This window comes from Maylandia zebra, linkage group LG23, assembly GCF_041146795.1.
Source record: "Maylandia zebra isolate NMK-2024a linkage group LG23, Mzebra_GT3a, whole genome shotgun sequence".
Classification (NCBI taxonomy): domain Eukaryota; kingdom Metazoa; phylum Chordata; class Actinopteri; order Cichliformes; family Cichlidae; genus Maylandia; species Maylandia zebra.
The window spans coordinates 24,309,270-24,326,062 of record NC_135188.1 but is presented as its reverse complement, the minus strand read 5'-3'; the positions used below and the strand labels follow the sequence as shown (position 1 = coordinate 24,326,062).

At 42.9% G+C, this 16,793-nt stretch overlaps 1 protein-coding gene across 6 annotated transcripts in view; it reads right to left on the bottom strand.

Annotated features, from left to right (window-relative positions):
* The window catches only part of LOC101473452 (nck-associated protein 5), a 188,003-nt gene that overhangs the window by 145,208 nt on the left and 26,002 nt on the right, over positions 1-16,793 (bottom strand). Inside the window, exon 1 of one of the 6 annotated variants that reach the window (XM_004562591.4) lies at positions 9,606-9,712. The exons of the other annotated variants lie outside the window; for them this stretch is intronic. Coding sequence (XP_004562648.3) covers positions 9,606-9,683 — 78 coding nt within the window. The 5' untranslated portion in view covers positions 9,684-9,712. Of the gene's footprint in view, positions 1-9,605; positions 9,713-16,793 lie in introns of those variants that run through there. 6 annotated transcript variants of the gene reach the window in all.

Sequence of the window (16,793 nt, the reverse complement as noted above, 5' to 3'; positions counted from 1 at the left end):
ATGAGCACATCACCATAAAATTGACTTATGGACTCATGCAAGGTATACAGATCATATGATATCTTTAGAAACTGGGCAACACTCAATAATGTCAGTGGCTCCAGCAGCCGGATGAGCCATAAAGACAAACATTGCTGCATGCAGATGACATTGATTAATCCCGTTTCGCTCTGGTAGGAACAAGCTAGCTTTTAATGTTGGAGTTTAGCATTCAAATAGCTTCATCTTATAAATCAACCACTATAAAAGGATGTTCAGTTTTTTTAATACTTTATCTTTGATTATTTAAGAAATCAGCATTTAAAGGTTGGAACCAGGTTGGAAGGATGAAGCTAAACTAATTTAAGACAGACTTTTTTCAGTGTGTAATTGCATAATCTTCTAGCCAGTGACTTTCCTTTAAAATGGTGCGCCATCAAAGAAGCTTTCCCTCTAATCATTGTAATAACTCTGCCCTGCACCTCAATTGGATGCTTGGCATTTGAGATAATGTGCCCACAGTGTCATGATAAGTGCTTTAGAGCCTCAAGAAAGCAATCGAGTACAGTGTTGAAATGCAGATTGCTTTCAAAAAAAGAAGCAGGCTTCCTTTCCAACCTGCAGTGTGATTAGCAAAGTTTATGGTCTGTATTGCCAAGGCAGGGAAAAGACTGAAATGGACTACCTATCAGCCCTGACAGGACCCAATGATAGCAGAGCTGGCATGAAGGTCATTGCCTCTTGACTGGTGAAAGTGTAGCCGGCAGGCGAATATGGTGAGCCGGACTGCACTCAGCTCCCTCTCTCCCTTCTCAGTGACTTTTAACAGAGTGGAGACAAGGCTAGCATCAGCCGCAAACGCTTCTGACAGTGTGCATTAGCCACGTCAGAGGAGACCGGGTTCCCTACAAACAACACCTTATTATAACGCGACGCACTGCAGCAGTTTGAGGCAAAACAGGTCCCTCCGCTTTTGTTGCCTCCGCTCCGTCGCTTTGTTTGCATATGAGCGAGTTCCAGCGCAGGATATTGTGGAGAAACATTGCAGAGAATGGCTTATACAATGAAAATAACCGCTGGCGATTTTTTGTAAAATATGTCAGAGAGAATTAAAACCATTTTACAACAAGAAGCAGCACAAACCAGAAAGCTTCCTGTTATCAGACTTGAAACTCCAACCAGGAGTTTCCACCTTTTCTTTTCCTCTAACGTACCCTTGCAGCGATTACAGGAATGGCTTTCTACACTGAACAAAAATATAAACGCAACACTTTTGTTTTTGCTCCCATTCCCCATGGGATGGACGTAGAGACCTAAAATTCATTCCAGATACACAATATAACCATCCCTCCCAAACAGTGGTCACAAATCAGTCCAAATGTGTGGTAGTGGGCACATCTGCCATATTGAGATAATCCATCCCACCTCACAGGTGTGCCACATCAGGATGCTGATCTGACATCATGAGTAGTGCACAGGTGTACCTCAGACTGCCCACAACAAAAGGCCACCCTGGAATGTGCAGTTTTGTCTCACAGCAAAATGCCACAGATGCCACAAGCAATGAGGGAGCGTGCAATTGGCATGCTGACAGCAGGAATGTCAACCAGATCTGTCGCCCGTGCATTGAATGTTCATTTCTCAACCATAAGCCGTCTCCACAGGCGTTTCAGAGAATATGGCAGCACATCCAACCGGCCTCACAACCGCAGACCTCGTGTAACCACACCAGCCCAGGACCTCCACATCCAGCAGGTTCACCTCCAAGATCGTCTGAGACCAGCCACCCAGACAGCTGCTGGAACAATTGGTTTGCACAACCAAACAATTTCTGCACAAACTGTCAGAAACCGTCTCAGGGACGCTCAACTGCATGCCCGTCGTCCTCATCGGGGTCTTGACCTGACTCCAGCTCGTCGCCGTAACAGACTTGTGTGGGCAAATGCTCACATTCGATGGCGTCTGGCACGTTGGAGAGGTGTGCGCTTCACGGATGAATCGTGGTTCACATTGTTCAGGGCAGATGGCAGCTGAGAATGTCCCAGTTCTTGCATGGCCAGCATACTCACCGGACATGTCACCCATTGAGCATGTTCGGGATGTGCTTGACCGGCGTATACGACAGCGTGTACCAGTTCCCACGAATATCCAACAACCTCGCACAGCCATTGAAGTGGAGTGGACCAACATTCCACAGGCCACAATTGACAATCTGATAGACTCCATGCGACGATGTGTTGCACTGCATGAGGCAAATGGTGGTCACACCAGATACTGACCGGTTCTGGGTCCCCAGACCCCCAATAGCGCAAAAAACTGCACATTCCAGGGTGGCCTTTTGTTGTGGGCAGTCTGAGGTACACCTGTGCACTACTCATGATGTCAGATCAGCATCCTGATGTGGCACACCTGTGAGGTGGGATGGATTATCTCAATATGGCAGATGTGCCCACTACCACACATTTGGACTGATTTGTGACCACTGTTTGGGAGGGATGGTTATATTGTGTATCTGGAATGAATTTTAGGTCTCTACGTCCATCCCATGGGGAATGGGAGCAGTAACAAAGGTGTTGCGTTTATATTTTTGTTGAGTGTATTTTCAACTTCCACATCTGAAATTTACAGAGTTTTTGAGTGGGTTTTGGTTAGATAACTTCATGGTACAGTAGGTTATTGTTTTAGTTTACTGAGTAGCAAAAAAAACCATTGTGTAGGTTAATCAGCATCAGTTCATCAACTAATCAATTAACAGTTTCAAAGACATTGGTTGGAAAATACAATATTTAAAATACTGAACCTTCTTCTTCGTAGCTTCTGCAGCTTTTGGGCCAAATCCTGATTGTTGGTGATAATTCCTGCACTATCGGTTCTTGACATTGACAGCCTGGAGCTTCTGCACACCCACCTGCATTTTAAAGACTGACCAGTACAACAAACATCCTCAGAGACCAGCTTCTTCTAAAGTTTCAGGGGTAGTTTAGTGAAAATCTGTGTATTTTCCAGCACACAAAGTGGCTCTGAGAGTATCAAATTAACATTTTGGATCCATGGTCCTGCGTTTGACTCCACAGAGTTTGCATGTTCTCATGCATGTCTCCCAAATGCTTGACGGAGCTGCAGAAGCTGGTGATAGCCTAGCATACTCAGCCAGATGGTGGACATGTACATGCTCATACAAGTTAGTTGTGCTTGAGTACTTTGCTCGCACTATACGTCTACACAAGTGGCACACCGCTTTGGTTACATCCTAGGTTTACCTCTTTCATCTGGTTTAAAGCCAAAGAAATCCCAAATTGGCAACGTTATATTTTTTTAGTGCTGTTAGCGTTAACGCTCCATCATCAGGACAAATGCGATTAACAATTAACCCATTTGGAGCACAGACTGAGTCAAAATCCCTGAAATGTCTCTGTTAATGCATTTCAGCCAGTTTGTCCAAAGTTTGTTCGTTCTGCGCTCCAGATGGGTTGAGTGCGTTAAATCACTGTTAATCGTGTTAACACCGCCTTAACACTGACAGCCCTAATTTTGGGGGGGGAATTAGCTCATCCATGTTTGGACTTCTGTGTTGTATATGCGCAAATCAGTCCATGCATGATTACATTGCTCCACCCGATTATTGGACGGACGATTGTCGGTTGAAAAATTTTTACATATCGCCCAACCCTAATGGCACGTGCATACAACTGCAGATATTATGAGGGAGAAGGGTTGACTTTTTGCATACATTTGATTTATTTGCGAATGAAAGCTTTTAAAATGTGTAAAACGCAGGAGATTATTACCTTGATGCGTCCTGGTGCAACAAAGCTTCAGCTACAAACATCTGTGCCAAATGCTCCAAAAGCAGCTTAAAATGAAGTTAAGGTTGCTTTTTCAGATTGAGGTTATTATAATTAAACTAAAACTAAACTAAAAGATAAATAAAATAAAAACTAGAACTCTACTAGAACTCTAGAAAGTTCAAATGAACTTAAACATTTTCAAAAAAATAACTACAAATAAATAGATAACTAATGTGGAACAAGCAAGCTCACTCTGAACTGAACTAAAAGCCCCACACTGTGATACAAATCAGCATTCACACTCCCGTGACAAGTGTTCTTGTAAATGCCCTGAAGCATTTAGTAGCCAACTTTATTTTTGTCAAAATCTGCTCCACTGCCAACGCTTTTTAGAATTTCTACAGAACTTCATTAAATTTTCTATTCAAACCTGTTCAGCTCCACTCAGTTCTTTAGTTAAACCGTATTTCCCTGTTTGTTGAAGCCCTGAAGCGTCACACGCAGGTTATCCAGCCACACCTCGACTATACCAACAACACATTCTGAAAGACAATATGAAGCTGTCCTGACGCATGTATGCTTTCCCCTCTGGGCTCCAAACCTGTGATGCCTCACACAGCCGGGCAGGTGATCTTTTGTGTGGGAGGGAGTTGATGATAAAACACGGACAAACACATTAACTCCCAGTGTGTGCACAGTATGAGAGCAAAGAGCTTCAGCGCAGAGAGGAAGGGAACTGAGCAGTGAAAAAGCAGAAAAGATGAATGAGGCCTCAAAACAAATAAAGGAGAAAAATGAAAGACAACTGTGCAGCAGGCTTTCTCCCCAGTGTATAGGAAAAATACAGCAGCACTATTGTATTGTCTAGCTCTGCTGCTGGGGCCTGACAGGCCCTTTAATGCTGTAGAGCCGTCTGTAAGAGGCTGTCATCAAAAGAAAAGCACAGGGGACCAGAGGACGGTCGGTCAGGGCCGGGCCACTGTGCGGGGACACAACCAACTGGAGCACCTGGAGCTCAGAGCGGGCACACAAAAGACGCACACACCGATGCTGACGCACAAACACAGCTACACACACATGAGATGACCATGTGGCGGCACACACGAACCTCTTTTTTAGTGTATTTGCTTGCACATGAGCAAGCAATGATAATCTGAGTGCACATGAATGCTCACATGCTGCACACATAACCAGTAAGAATGTGTGTAATATCACCAAAAACCTGACAGCAGTGGTCAGTTGTTAAATGCAGTTAAAGCAGCAGCTGTGTGGTGGTGACCTCACGGGGTTGTGTTAGTAAATGCATAAAAACAGTGCAAAGACAACGAATAATAGTGGTAACCAGGAACTTGGACTTGAGACGCTTGTTGAAGACGAGCGGCAACTTTCAGGGTTGAAAAATGAAGCCAGCACAGGGGTGTCAAAAACTGCAGTTCCTTCTAGTGGCCACTTGAGGGTGTCTGTGATGAAAATCAATCCAAATATACTTCCATGATATAATGTCAAACTTCACAGCGCAACATAAACACATTTACAGCCTGACGCTAAAAGTGGTTTTGGCCTTTATGAGTAATTTCCACCTTCGTGACAGCTGTACATAACATGGAAGTTTTACATGACTCAGTAATTTAAAGTGTACGAAAGCTTAAAATTGTTTAGGGTGTGGCCTCTTTGAGTGACAGACAAGTCCTGAGTAGTCTTGTTTAGTGCCTAGTTTGGTTCAGCTATCCAGATTCTCTAATAAGTTCATTGTAATTTAAGTCTGTCTTTAGCTAAACAACATTAGCATCCCACAGATTTCCATTGCTGAGCAGATTCTGTAGGGGTACTGTGCAGGTGAAGCAGCACTTTTGTCCATATAGTGTGTCCTGGATCCTCTTTGGGGACTAAGTTCTACACTAAACTTGTGCAACCGTTTAATAACAACCACAACTTCTGAGCAAAACACAATTTTTCTGCTGATTATTTTTTTTGGAGCAAAAAAGCATGAATTTTCTGAACTGTATAACTGAAAGTAAATCATTACCCAGCTTCTTGAAACAGTGTTGTGCTCGCTTTCAAAGGCAACTGTATTCACGACTGATTTTCTGGTGAAGGTCATATAAGAGACAACGACAGTCTGCCACAGATTTACGAGTAACTGTTGGGATATTGAGCAAGACGTGAAAGACAGTAAATCCCGCTTGTGCGACTGCGCATCGCTGCAGCTTCAACAGTTATAATTACAACCATTCTCTGTCAGTGTCTGACAGCTGGCTTCCCGTAGGAGCAGATTCTCTCTCGTAAGTGAAAAACCCAACGTTCACTATAACCAACTCACCTAAATCTCTCTGCTGAACAACACTACCTGCCCACAAATTGAAATTTTGCGTATTCACCGCAGCACCAGTGAACACCGTGACCTCGATATTTTCAGAAGTGTGTTTGTGTGCCTGTTTTGGGTGGTAGCTGTTGTGGCGACAGCATAATGTATGCAAAGCTCCGAAGCCGAGTTTTGGCTGTTGAAAGCCAATAAGGCGGTATCAAAACGAGGGCAGAGTTAATTAATCATCTCGGCTTCCTTTTCATGGCCCTCCCGTGACTGTCCCGGGGGCTCGTGTGTGTGTGTGTGTGTGTGTGTGTGTGTGTGTGTGTGTGTGTGTGTGTGTGTGAGTGAGGCAGCAAAAGCAAGGCAGGGAGGCAGGAGGGTGGTGCAGGTTGCAGCTGGGGGTTATTAGCATAAAGTAATGTGAGCCAGTAGACTGCTGAGCTCCTGTAAGCCTGCTGCAAACCTCCAAGGACAAAACAGGAAACTAATGACACCAGATTTATTCACTGACCATGGGGAAAGATAATTAAAAGACAGTAGATGACGCTGCGATTTAAAATCATTTACCAACTACGCTTCTTATGACATTTTTTAAAAACACCACATCAGCTCTTCGGGATGCCGTAACCAGCGCATTTGAAAAGTCACAGTGGTGGTTTTACTGATTTTGTGTGACGAGAAACGATGCCTGCCATCAATCATCATCACCATCAAACTGTGACTCTGGATGCCGCTGCTAATTAAACATCATACGGGAAAAGCAAAATGTTTTCCCAAAGATTTCATACATTTATATTGTTTTGTTTTCTGAGCTCTTCCTCGAGCCGTCTCGCCGCCACCCATAATTAGTTTTAATCTTTTGCAGCTGCGAGCAGCTCATCTCTGTCTCTCGGTGCAGTGCGATGTGGCAGCTCAGCTCCATCAAAACACAAAGGTCGCGTCCAGGCTCACACCCTCGTTTATTCAGTCAGTAGTTCGCTCACTGCCGAGGCACAGGTGTGCTATCGCACAGCTGCTTTTAGGATGCAACAATTGGGACGTGTTGCTTTTTGGCTAAATGCTAATAACCTGCTGTTTAGCACCAAATCACAACAACAGTCACCTTGAGTCGCATTACGTTACACTATAAAGAACTTACAATAACACAGAGAGAAGAACACTAATAAAAGTGTATGGCTGTAATGTTCTGCAGAAATAATTTCTTTAAAACTGCCTCAATCAGTATTTTTTCAGTTCCCACCCTCACCCCTAGAAATAAGCTAGGTCACTAGCTTTGGTTTGGGAAAGGCCTCATCGTGATACTTGTGAGAGGAGCTGACAACCAGAGAAAAAGGGGGAGGGAGGTTGGGGTATGAAAACAAGAGTAAATGTGTAACTGATGCAAGTAGGCATTTATGACCAGAAGGGGAGTGTTTGGGGTGTGTTCCAGCTCCTGAAATTCAGATAAATGACCTCCAATATATAAGCCATGAAATGCAAAAAACTACTTGTATTAGCACGCTTGGTTTTAAACCATTAGCAAGTCACAGTTTTCAACATAATAGCTGCTTCCAGCAAGTCTTTCCATCTTGCATAATACAAAAAAAAAATGGAAACGATTAAGGGAACTGATACGGTACGCTTATTATGGTCCGCCTGGGATTATGTAATGGATGAAAACATGCAAAATGAGATGGATATTGAGTACAGAAAGGATCTTTTTGTCCTTTGTTATATTTTTATTTTCATTATGGCCACAGGGCGAGCTTTTATTTTGGCAGCACAGTCATTGCCAGCTGAGGAGATTAAAGAAAAGGGAGAAAAAAAAGCACTCCTGGTCTTTTAAGGTGCTTCGCAAGCAAACGGAGCGCAAAAAGTCAGCATTTGCTCTCGGCCTCAGAGCGCCTAATGCTTTCATTCAATTGACAGTAAAAGCAACGTTAACGGGGAAGAGTCGCTCGTGGCCCTGACACAGCTTTATTTTGATTTAGGCTTTAAGTACATCGTCAGTATTGAAACTGCGGTGGTGAAATACTGAGCGCTATAATGCAAACATTGATGCCGCGTTGCATAACGGCCAAGAAGAAAAAGAAAAAGCAGGACATATTCTGCAAAATAAAAGTCTTTCAGGCTGGAAAAAGACTCGTGGGACTGAGTGTGCGTGTGCGTATGTTTGTATGTACATGTGTGGAGGTTTGGGATTGTTGAGGGGGGGATTTCTAAAAGGAGCACAGGGAGAGATCTGGGCAAGGAAGAGTGAGAGAGTGAAATAGGATGGAAAAATGCAATCATGCATCGCGGCCCTCTCCAGCTCCTCGTCGTGTGTTGCTTCCCCCTCCTTCCCCTCCACGAGCCATTAGTCACTATCCAGCTCCTGTTAATGTAATTAGATAAAGGATATATGGAGTCTCGGAGCTCAGCGGAGACATTTGTCTGCATAATTGTGTCCGAGCAGTGGCCGAGGCAAAGAACTCCTGGATTTCCACAAAACACCTCTGGCTTACTAACCCAGAAAAGGAATTTACAGAAGGACAGAGAGAATGAAAGAAATAGACGGGTAAAGATTAAAAATCCTCTCTAAAGTAATCTGTTTTTTACAAAATATCTGTTGCTGTGTTCCCTGTTTTCCTGCCAATCCAATAAGCACTGCATGTCTTCCATTTCAAAACGTATAAACCCATCCAAGAGTACAGAGAGTCGAGCATCAAAGAGTTGTCATATCTGAAAGGCATCCTCCAACAAAAGGTGGTGTATTTTTAGATCTCCTGTTGCCAGAAGAAGTTCAAATGCTGGATTCTCCTCCCCAAAATGCAAACCCATCACCACATCCTACTAATAAACTGTCACATGTTGCGATCCATCTCAACCACATGGGGTAAATAACTACAGATGGCAGCAGGTCCCCTGACTCAGACCTTCTGGAGGGGTATCAGAAATGTAAAACAATCTCAATTCTCGCATCTAATTAGTAGTAGTCATAGCTTGCCAGCGAGTGACCTACATATGAAACACGTAAAGTGTTGGAGATGCATGACGCGCTGCCGAGGACTCCGGCATTCCCGTGCACTTTGCGAGGCTTGGACATGCACACAGTGAAAAGCAAAGAGAGACTCAAAACACTCTGATTCCTCTTTTTGATTAATCCTCGACAGTCCAACAGAGAGCATCCTTAGAGAGCCACATACATTTAAAAGTAGTCAACAAACAGCCACTTTAGCCGAAGACCAAAGATGCAAATACAAAACGCACACTCCAGATTTGAACTACTACTTCCCTTTGCTCTCTGCTTGGCTTTAACATTTCCTCCATCAACATCTCTCACTCCTCCCTCCTGCACTTCTTACCCAGGGCAATTCCTGCCTCCTGTCTGGGGCACAAGCAACATAGTTGGGTTTGGAGGGCAGGATGTTAGCCTGATTATCACCCAGTCAGACCTACATCCAGCTCCAGACAGCCTTCCTCTTGCCCCAGATACCTCCTTTGCTTGCGGAGGGTTGGAAAGGAGGGGGGGGGGGGGGGGGGGGGGTGTGAACGTATGGACCGGCACTCACCGCGAGGAGCTCCAGCAGGGGGATGCTTCGGATCCTCCCGCTGACCGACACAACGCCGTGGTCCACGAACTGGCTCATCCTGCGCTCGCTGTCTCTCGTCTGCTCGCTTCCTCTTCTTCCGCTTGGTTCCACACTTCTGCCCTAGCTGAGTCTCAGCTGCTGCCTGCCACTGGGTGTATGTGTGCGTTTGCATTCAGCGGTGTGTGCGCGCGCACGTTTGTGTATGTGTGTGTGTTGGAATGATGATGCAGCAGGCAGTCGTGCAGCCCTGGCAGCAAAGTGCCTCTTCTGAGTTCTCTCCTCGGCGAGGCCACACCGGCATTTTGTCAATATTTAACCAGCAAAGTCAGGCTGGATTAAATCACCTGGGCAAGACCTACAGCGCATAGTTACCCAGGAGACTTTGTGTGCACTCATGTTTACATGTTTGTGGCTGAAGCAGTGAATTGCTGGTGTTTGTGAGTGCGTGTGAAGACATAAAACATTAACTCATGTCACGCAGAGGAGTCTGATTCAGACTCTGAGTTGGCGGTTTTGCCCGTTTTTGGCGACTCCAGCTTCAGACCAGAAACTCACACTTCTGCCACTTCAGTATTACCACTGCTGTTACCACCGCTGGCAACAATCTTAGGCCATGTAAGTGTAAAGAAGCTAATGAAGCACCTCTCTGACTTTCGCCTAACGACTGTTTCTCAGCATCACAGCTCTTATGACTTGTGAACTCTTGCAGGAAACTACTGTGTGCCGATCTGCAGACATTTTACTTGGAAGACATGTAAGCGGAAGGTCAGAGGACAGATCCTGTCTTTATAAACCACTTGTTTTTATCTACCTTAATTAACAAGGAGCAAAAGTTTTGGTACTTTGAAGCTTTCTGGGGACTATTTGCAATTCACTGCTTATTGACTCAACACATTCGCTGAGAATTTATTTGCATGCAGGTAAAGCAACAGCCTTGAGAGCAGCCGAAAGCAGACACAAGCTGACATGCAATCTCAAACTGGCTGGCCATTGTTTTATTACCTTTTGTAATTTATCTGCATTCAAATACAATAACCGGAACAGGAAGTCTTGGCCTGGATTTCCGTTGGCTACAGTGCAAATCCTAATATATTGGCTACTGTCTCCATATTGATTTAAACACAGTAATCTTCGTTATTTAGCCACAATATTAGATGATAAGGACACTGGTCAGAGGCAACATTTGAACATCTGCATTTTTAGTACAGTTGCCCTGATAAAGCCCATTCACTGTGGTCACATGCTTAAAAAACAGTTACTTAAATGTAGTTTGGACCCTGGAAAAGTATTCTAGACCTTTGTTTCCAAGGTACGTGACAATCTACAGCTCAAGCTGCCAAGGAAGATCACGTGATCGTATCAAAAGGTTCCACAACAGCCTCTAAACTGACCTCTGGGTTAGATCGCTTTCCGTTGTTTTCAAGATCCCGAGTCAGCTTCTGCCACCTCCGCTGACCAGTTTCCTGAGTGACATGCTGAGAATGAACTTCAAATGTCAAGATGGGGGTTTGGATTTACTCACAGTGGTTTGGTCAAGTAGGCCACACAATAGATAATGGCAGTTCTCTCATTCAGAGTGTAAAAATGTGGAAGTGGTTTTGGGGGAACTTCTACATTTCTTCCTAAAGTGTACACCGAGAGTAGTTTATTTTTGCATGCCTGATTGATGTAGTTCCTATCTGGTCTGTAGGAAGTTTCAGTAGATGATTCTCAAACTTTAACCATTTAATGGTGTCAACTACAAAAACGTTGACCACTGAGTCTTTGTCCTTTTTGGAAAAGTTGTTAGAAATTGAGGGGTGTAAAAGTTTGGACTTCTGGGTATGAAAACCAGGAAATTATAATTAAGTAGAGCTGACCGATATATCAGTGGATATTAGCAATTTGACAATATCAGTGTCTGCATTTATGCAAAGCAAAGAAGAGACCGTGTTGGTGCTACATTGCCCATAAGAGAGCACTCTGCAACTTTTATGTTCACACATGCTTGAAAACACCACGAACACAACAAAAATCTAATCTAAGAAGATTTCCGTAGAGCATAACGGAGTAATCCCTGGCTTGTTGTCACAATAAAGCAAAAAGGTATTTTTTAACTATACTCTCGTTTTATCTTAGCAAGGACTCAGAAATAACTACACATAACAACTTTTGGGGAATTCTTGATTGGTTTTGTTTGTCTGAAAGAAAAAAATATCTGTTGATCTGCTAGATTGGCTTTAAATCAGCAAAAATCTGTATCTGTCTTAAAAGTCCTATATCAATCAGATTCTACTCTTAAGTAGACAGTTCACATACTTACTATAAATCTTGCACCAAGGATTGAACTCATAAGATCAGCCAGGCTTCAATATTTCAACCAGCAGTGAAACTATATAACGTATATAACACAGACCATATATGTAAAAGAAAAACGTTGCTACCTTGACATCACCCACTGGCTGGCAGATCTCAATTTAGCCTTTTTGATGTTCACAATCTTTTGGGTGGGGTTTGGAGCCAGAAGTTATCACTTGTGTACAAACGTGTACAGTGTTGAGTTATAAGTTAATGCTGCCAAGCTTTGTTAACAAGCAGCAATCATTTTGACTATATATTTAAAAAAAATCTGGTGTTCAGTGACTCTAGGATTTATATAAAAACTCACCTCTTGTACAACAGCCATAAAGGGGGAAATGAACTACAGACACCAAAATGTTTTTGTACCAGGCTAAAAACTTGTTTATTTCTGCCTTAACATTTGGCTTTTCAACATTAGAGCCTATGGGGGCTGACTCACTTCTGGAGCCAGAGGAACTGCAGTCTTTGGCACTTCCGAGCTGACTTTAATTTTCAGCCCTGGCAGTTGCTGCTTGGTATAAATTACATGATCTAGAAGCTCCAGTGGGACTATTTCAGAGGAGTTTTTCCACTGACATCTCCTAAAATGACATAGTTACATTTTGCAAATGTATAAATCACCAAAAAAAAGCATACATGTGCAGTTTTACAGCTGGTATAGCAGCAAACCATGAATATGAGTCCTGCTCCTGCTGACCTATATAAGCTATGCTTTTTTTTTCCAATAGAGAATAAAGCTCATGACCTTAAGCTATCACTGTGATTGATGGGAGATGAGTGGCAGGTGGTGCTCCTGTTCAAACGAAGATTACAAACTCATCAGTCATCAGACGCCTGGGCGAGCTTCGCAGAGGAATTTATGACATCTGACAGAAGCTTCACACTGGCCAGGTTTTATGGAGCAAACAGAGGTGATGCAGGTGCAAAATCATTGCCCTGCCCAAAAGCATTCCTGCAGATGAGTAACCGCTTACCATCAAAGCAGTTTTCATTTGGTAATGGAACTTTAATTAAATAGAAAAGTACTTTGAATTCTATTGTGGTTTTACTGTTGGTTTAGAGATGAGTTATTTGACTGACACCAGTGCTGCCAGTCATCTGTTCATTGAACCAGTGTGAGCCATTACACAATACAAAGCTATGCAGAACACATAATGAACATTTTATCACTTAAATGAGGATCCATGTCTCTATAATAAAGACAGAGATTTTCATAATGCATCCTTTGGCAATTTAGGGATGTTTCATTTGTCAGTGAAAAGGCATCATGACACTAATGCCCATATAATGGTTTTGGTCTGGAATGGTCCGAAAATTGAATCTGGATGGGAATGACTGAATGTTTTAGTAATAGATCTTTAGCAAATGAGACAGTCCATTTGTCAAAGCTGCAATGAGATTAATGGTGAAATAACATAAATATAATATTATAAATTAAGGCCAATTATTGTGTTTGGAATGGCCATAAGACAGCAGTGAGGTAGGAATTACTAAATAATTTACATCATTTATCAAGTTGGAAACTATTTGCAAATTACAAGGTAGTCAAATTCCAGAGCATGTGCATCATGTATGAATCCAATGAAGAAAAATCAACCAGCCCCCAACACTTACAGTTTTCACCTTTAACCCTTTTCTCCAGGTGCGAGGAAGCTCTGTAGGAACTCACCCGACAAGCCAGACCAGTATAGGTGCGACAGAGCGCCCAGGAAGGCAGAGGGTAAGTGATTCAGAGGTCATTGTGGCACTTCACGACCACCAACCAATGCAAAGAGCAACTGCAGACTAAGAACAGAAGCAGAAATTCACTAGTTTTCAATGTTTTTAAGACAATAAATGGAAGATTAATGAACAGTAAAAATAACTGCTGGCTACAGCCCCTATTGAAGGATCAAGCAACAACTCTTTGTCTCCGACTAATGAATTTTACTACTAAATATGCACCAGCTATTCATATACTATTTTATCAATATGTTTTTCATCTGTGAGATGACCATGAGCCAGCATTTTCTGATAGATTCAATCAAACATAAACACTATAATCCATCCAGGAAAGATAAACTTTATATGAGCTGAACATAGCATCTGGGTATAGAGAGTGAAGACCTGCTTTCCTCTCGTGGCACCTTGCTACTGGATCACTGCGGTATCCTATCTATTCCCTATGCTATACACAGTGGTGTTTTTCTGCAGGTTAATCTCATAGTTTAATAGATCCGTTTTGTAGCACATTAGAAGCACATTATCTGCTGACTCAACTTCAACTTATATTTATACTATTCACTCACGTGTGTCATTAGGGATATGCTAGCTGAGCATAGCTACCTTACCTCTTGGCCAAATCACTACTAGCATATCTTCCTAAGTGTCAAGTGTTTAGTTATTCCTCAGGCTCCTTTAGTAACAATGACATGTGTAAAAAATGTAGCCTGTTCATAGCTTTGGAGACCAGGTTCAGACCCAGCTCCACAGCTTTAAAAATCCTGTAGCTAGCCAGATCCCTGTAGTCAGTGCAGGCAAAGATAGCTTAGCCCGAGGATTGCATTTCATTATTAGTAATTAAAAACTTCAGGCTCTCTTTGCTTACTTCTCACCCCAAATAGGCTGCAGCAGATGGCCATCCCATCTTAAGCCTGGTTCTGGCAGAGGTGTCTTTCTGTTCCTGTTAAAAGGGAGTTTTTCCTTCCCACTGTCGCCAAGCACTTACTCATAAGGGGTGGTCTGATTGTTGGTTCACTGCCTTAAAATATAGGTATGCACAGTTATATATTTATACCAATCTATTTATGAATATACAAAGAGAATTAATCATAGGAGATGGTTAGTTTTTACCTATATTTACTGCTTTTGTTTGTGTCCCAGTACCACGGTGGTCACACATTGGCCTTAACTTATATACGAGTGAGTAGCATTAGCAATCTATAGCCAAAAGTCAGTGTTGTTTATGTTTTTTAGCAAAATTGAAAGGAAGTACACCACTTTGTCTCGTGTGAGTGAAGATTTAACCCTCCTGTTATGTTGCGGGTCCGATTGACCCAGAACATAAGAGATGTCACATGTCATCTGCATCGCTACAGAAAACGAAAAAAATCTAAATTCTAAAAGAAAATTGTAAAATAATCAGTGCCAGTGTTTCTGACACTTTTGGATGAGTAAATTTGCCCTGGGTCAAATTAAACCAGGAACATAATTGGTGTTCCTGGAAACCAACATAACAGGAGGGTTAAGATTGGGTGGGCCCTGTGGAATTTTCTGGTTTTTAAGTGGGCCGCAGCTCTCTTAACTGTTCATTTTAAGAAACTGCGGTCTCTTGTGAAATAAATTAGAAGATAAAGCAGGGTACACTTTTGGGCGGGGCTATTTGTGTTTGAATTCTTATCATTTAAGTCTCAAGTTCTCGAAAGTGAGTCAGACACACACCTCACCTGTGAAATCTGGTCTCAAAGGACAAATATGTTGACAGCTGTTTTCTCTTGCACTTTTTCAAGGCGTGTCACACCTACAAACAAGGTTTCCTTTGGAACTGGTTAGTGACACACTATCTTAGGCCGACCGTAACATGTGTCATCATGAGCTTCAATCCTTATCTCTTAATCCAACCAGCAAAGTGAAAACTGAAGCAGAAATCTACAAGTTAAAACAACATGAGTCAGAAAATGCCAAAAAACAAGTGAAAAAACACTAACAGGATGCAAACCATGATCTCCTATCAGATAAATCTGTGGCTAAAATGGGACCTCTGTCTCTGAACAGACTACAACAAGCCAGCTCCCCACATTTAAAGCCCTGGGCTTGGGAAACCATGCATGAAAGAGCCCTCTCAGAGCCCAGCTGAGGGTTTGGCTCAGCGTCCGATGAGGAGGATGTGATCACAGGGCGGCCTCTGTGCGGAAGAATAGCCAGGACGCGCTGCCTCACCACCTTCTGCCTCCCACACCCACACCCAGTCTGCCAGGAGGCTATACAAGGAGCTTGTCCCCCCAACCCCCACCCCAGCTGCAAGGTGAGGAGGTGGGTTTCCTCTCTGCTGACAGATGCAGCCCCTCCTCAGCCTCCTCTCACTGGGCTCTTAATCTGCACGTCCAATCCTGTTAGCCGCCCTCTGTCAGTTTCAAACCCAAACCTGCAGCACCAGTTTGATCCAAATATGGTGCCTCATCTGCATACGATAAACAAACATCCCTGGAGATGGATCTTCCATGCCAGGTGGACGAGGTTAACACCGTGGGTTAAGCCCTTCTGCCTGGCTCATGTTTCAAGTTTGTCTGCTTCTGAGAAAAGAGTATGCATGTTGGGAGCCATGCAGTAGACGCTCTTTAAGCTATATACAAAAAAACATATCAGAGAAAAGGCTTATAGGTCCGTAACAGTTCTTGCTATTCAAAATTTAAAATGACTGGACCCAACAGGAGCCAGCTTTCCTTTGATGATTTCAAACATGACTTCAGTTTTTTGAAATATAAATCCATTTTCATTTTGTGGGCTTGTAAAAGTCAGACGTTCATAGAGGATGAATATGGTGAGGCACGCTGAAATCAAAGCTGCCGCAAGTTCACTGCATTTAATAACATTTCTCCACAGTAAAATTATAATTTTTTCAAAAGACCAAATTTATATGGACCACACTTTAAGTTACTAGTTCCTGGTTGCTTAGTGATGTAGTTTCCCTCCTTGAATAAGCAATGGAAATAATGGCTCTGCTTATTAGATGGCAAGGATCTGTTAACTGTTTTTTTTTTTTCAATCCTTGACTAAACTGGATAAAACCCATTGAGATGAAAATGTCAACACAAATGCTGCCTTTCAAGTCATCTACTTGTATTACTG